The sequence below is a fragment of the Protopterus annectens genome, chromosome 5.part0 (assembly GCF_019279795.1).
Source record: "Protopterus annectens isolate FY-2018-M chromosome 5.part0, PAN1.0, whole genome shotgun sequence".
Classification (NCBI taxonomy): domain Eukaryota; kingdom Metazoa; phylum Chordata; order Ceratodontiformes; family Protopteridae; genus Protopterus; species Protopterus annectens.
Window position 1 is genome coordinate 1,388,741,503 of NC_056735.1, and position 4,741 is coordinate 1,388,746,243.

The following is a 4,741-nucleotide window of genomic DNA, read 5'->3' on the forward strand; positions in this document are numbered from 1 at the left end:
AATGATATAAAAATCCTGTATGTCACTCACAGAGGAATATGCCACAATGTATGCAGACATATTCTTCTTCTTTCGGCTTTTTCCCAGTTAGGGGTCGCCACAGCAGATCATCTGTCCACTCATGATTGGCAGTGGAGTTTTACAGTATTGAGTTGCCTGCCTGGCACCCAACCTTCCACAGAAGGCTTACACTCACACCTAGGACCAATTTGGAGTGTCCAATCCACCTAGTGCATGTCTTTGGGATGTGGGAGAAAACCCACGCAACCACAGGGAGGACATGCAAACTCCTCAAAGAAGGCACCCTATCCGAGAATCGAACCAGAGAACCTCTTGCTGCACCATCGTGGCCACCTTAATGTATGCAGACATATACATATGAAAATATATTTATCTCCCATACCTAGTTAATAACTTTATAAAAGTCAAACAATTGAATACAGTGCTTCATTATGAAGGAGAATGGCTGCAATCTGTGAAGCATGCGTTCACTAAAAGATACTTCAGCATGAAGGATGTTTAATTTATTTCTACATTCACAGAGCTCCATTCTAAAGGAACCCATTCAGCTTGTAATCCACAGATACACATTTAAACAATATGTTTCAGTAAATATCTTGGAGTTTACATTTAAACAATATGTTTCAGTAAATATCTTGGAGTTTACATTTAAACAATATGTTTCAGTACTTATCCTGGGAGTTTAACTCCTACATTTGGTTGTCAGTTACAGAAGTAACTACACTGGTAACAAGTATCTTCACTATAGAAGATACACTTTCTGTACATACACTGTACATATTACTATAATAAAACATTGAATGTCCCAAAGTAGCACTTAACACCACTTGGTGAATTAGGTTCAGCCTTCAATGTGAAGGAAATGATGTAAAGTCACTTTGTAAGTGAAACTTTCATGGAAATCAGGATTTCCTACTGAGAGAGGCTGACAGAACATTTACAAAGGCATATCTTCCCCTGATTTTAGAACTCACAAATATAGAGTCTTTTTATATTAGCCATGGTCTACAAATAAGTGGAACTGTGTTCATGGTGGTCTGCTGGGGGAAAAGTTGACATGGAGATGGTGTCACTGGTGATTCAGGGGGTCTAATGTCCCCAGTGACTGTTACTTGTTGCAGATGATCCCACACTTTCATTTGAAGTTCTTTTCTACTTTCATGGAGTGAGAAGAAGCTGAGTGTTTCCTGTAAACACCTGGAATAGCCTTCCTTGTAAGCCAGCAGGGAGCTGTTCTGTAAGGATGTTCTGGCTAGAAAAAGTAAAAAAAAGAAAAACTTTAAGTACTGACTTATGCATAATGTAGCTGATGAACTACCACATTTTGCATTACCTCCCTCATTAGTACACTCACAATTATATTTTTAAGCCCAAATAACTACTTTTATAGGGATAGGCAGTGAAATCAACTAAGATACACATTTTACCACATAAATGTAGAATCAGATGATACTTTAAAGAAATAAATATGATTTCTCAGACTGAGAAATTTCATTTGCCAGGTCCTTGAAACACTTGACTCTCAACAACAAACACAAACACAGGTGCACGCACACACACACACACACACACACACACACACACACACACACACACACACACACACACACACACACACACACACACACACACACACACACACCAGTGTGTGTGTGTGTGTGTGTGTGTGTGTGCACAACAAACACTTGCACACATGGAAACTCATACAGGCACAAGTACCCTTATATCCTCTTACATGTGCACTCATCTCACACACACACACACACACACACACACACACACACACACACACACACACACACACACACACACACACACACACACACACACACACACACACACACACACACACAGCACATGCTTGCACACATTTATTGTCCCACACGTAGACTCATACAGGCACACATATCCTTATACTCCCTTACATGTGCACTCATCATAAACAAACACACACATACTCCCAAACATACAAAATCATTACATGCATGTTCAGTTAAAAATTGTTTTGAATGGATATTTCAAAATATCTGGGTAATTCATATTTTGACATCCCCAGACAATTTTACACTCTTGCTGTCTTACTTAACAAGTGTGTCATACACACAAGAAGTTAAACTAGTTAAATATTCTTACTATATACAAACATATACTGTACATATTCAGTCTGCAGGGATGTTGTTAAACAGAAACAAGACTCACCTTTGTTCTGCACCTGCTCCTTCTGTTTCAGGAAGCTCACAGTCATTTCAAGGATATCAGCTTTTTCTACTTTGGAGCTGGAATTCTGGTCTGGAAACATCCTTCTCAGTATGTACCTCAGTGTCTCAATGCTGCCATTGATACGGTCCCTCCTCATTTTCTCCACAAGTCGTTTCCTGAGCTACAAAGGAAAAAAAAGAGATACATTTTAGAGACCTTTGTATAATTTTAAAGATTTAATGGCTTATTATAAATCAAGTATAACTATTATAAGCTAATAAAGAAATACAATTTATGCTTCTCTTGTTTAATAGGCAGTTAAATTTCTTCATTATATTGGTTTTATTCATTATGAAAATAAATAAATAAATGTATTTGAAACTATCATCATAAGTTATTTTTCATATCATGAAAGTAGATTATAATAATAAGTTGAAAGCTTTAAGCTTGAAATTGTATCTGAAGGATATAAGCTCTTTGAAAACGTCATTGGCAGATCTAAAGTTTGTACTTCAATGCACACAGTGAAATGTATATCTAGTACTTACTTTCTGTTTCTCCTTGTCAGTTATTCAATCGGCAGTTTGAGTCATAGCTAGATTACCATGTCCCATTCTCTTTGCCTCCTGTTATACAGGAAAGAATTTGTCCAGTATAGCGTGGTCTTTGCAAAGTGTGTAAAATGAGGTAGGAGATCGCCTCTATTTATTCATCACAGGCAGCAGGGAAACTCTTTGGTCTGTGATTTTGTTTACTTTCCCACACTCTGCAGCCAATCAGAGAGTACAGAGAAACAATAGAAGTGTGTCACGCTGAAGGGAGAATTCCCTGTGCATAATAGCTTTCTTCTAGACTGGCAGGTGTTCCTTCTGTTGGGGCAATAGGAAGTAAGTGCAGAAAGACATTTCATGATGTGGGAAAGGGTGAGTTCTTCTTCTCAGAAACCCAGAACCGCTCTTTAAGATTTCAGATCAATAACATTATATTGACATCTGGTATGTAATCTTAAAGTGAGGTCATGCTAGACAGGGAACCTCTGAAAGTAAAAGATACATTCTTATCTAAAACTCTATGCAGGATTTCCTTATTTGATTCATAAATAAATATAGCTGTGTATACACCATGTATTATACATAAATTTTCATCTGTTTGCCTATCAATCTATTTTATCTACCTACCGATCAATGGGAATCAAAATCTGAACATTCTATGACAGTTAGACATCACACAGTGTATAATTGTGCAATTATATCAGCATAGCATAATCTGATGATTTTGTTTTTGAGAGTTTATAGTGTAAATGTTTAATATAATAGTTATAAATATATAAATGTCTGAAAGACAAAAATCTGATTCCATATAAGCTGTATCACATACTTAAAACATCTAAAGTAATCGAGATGAAAACTCATTAGCACTGAATAAATGGTGGCACCTAGGAGCTTCATATTCTGGCCCTGACATTAAGCAGTACTGCATGCTGGATGTTTTTTGTATAGTTGACATTACTATGTCTATTTTTATTTAAGCCCCCCCCCCAGCTTCATATTAGCTTCCAAGACCATTTTCTTTATCTTTAGGTTTACATTACTGTCTGTCCTTGATATCTTAATTACCATGGGTGATGCCACTTGGACCTTCCTCTGTTTAATGGTATAAATCTAACATATGAATAACTTAATATTGAAACAAATCATATTGGGATGTCGTAAGTTATTCTGTCTGTGTACATGATATTTTAGTTAGTGTTCATATTCTTCCTCCAGCTATGTTTGCTTCTTTACTGTTTTTCAATCACAAGATCAGAAACCATGTAACTCATTTGTCCATGGTATCCCATTTCAAGCCTCTGCAATAAGTAATTTATAGGCTATGGCGAGATCAGTTTCCATTTTTTCATTTTCATTTTTTCATTTAACTAGGGGAGAACTGTAAAGAAAGTTCTATTTGCAGTAACACCTTCTAGTAAACTTAATAAAACACTGTTGTTACAGTCCACTTTAAAAAACACACCGACACTCACAGACCTTTGACGACCTTTATTGTATGAAATAATAAATGGAAAACATGGAAACTTTATTGAGACAATCAGTTTCAATTCAATGCAAGAAAATAACATAAATAAACATAAGAACAGCGTAACTGCTCACCCTTGGATAAGCAGCATACTCCACTTGCCCACTTATCATTGTAATAACAAGGCAGCATCCCCACTCACCTTCAGCATATCACCAATCCAATCCATCCACTCAAAGTTTTCCCTCATCAAATCCTTACCACCTACAATTTCCAATTATCCTCCAGAGGGGGAACAGAAGAGGGGCAAGCCTGTCCCTTTTCTCCACCCAAAATGCCATCACCAAAAAGGACGGGCTGGGAGGACAACAAGATCACACCAAATGTGCCTCTCAGCACTAGATTTCACCTCAAAAGGCGTCAAGACCCACCCCTTAATCCTACCTCACTTCCTCCCCTAGCTTCCCACTTGCTTAACCCTTTCTTACCTGGTCCCTAATCCTTA

At 37.3% G+C, this 4,741-nt stretch overlaps 1 protein-coding gene across 1 annotated transcript; it reads right to left on the reverse strand.

Moving 5' to 3' along the window:
* Positions 1-256: 256 nt before the first annotated feature.
* On the reverse strand, positions 257-2,877 carry LOC122802083 (transcription factor HES-5-like). Its single transcript, XM_044071783.1, has 3 exons — positions 2,769-2,877; positions 2,221-2,401; positions 257-1,273 (listed from the first exon to the last, which is right to left on the reverse strand). The coding sequence occupies exons 2-3, from the start codon at positions 2,375-2,377 to the stop codon at positions 1,011-1,013; spliced, it is 420 nt and encodes a 139-aa protein (XP_043927718.1). The 5' UTR covers positions 2,378-2,401; positions 2,769-2,877; the 3' UTR covers positions 257-1,010.
* Between the last annotated feature and the right edge of the window lie 1,864 nt (positions 2,878-4,741).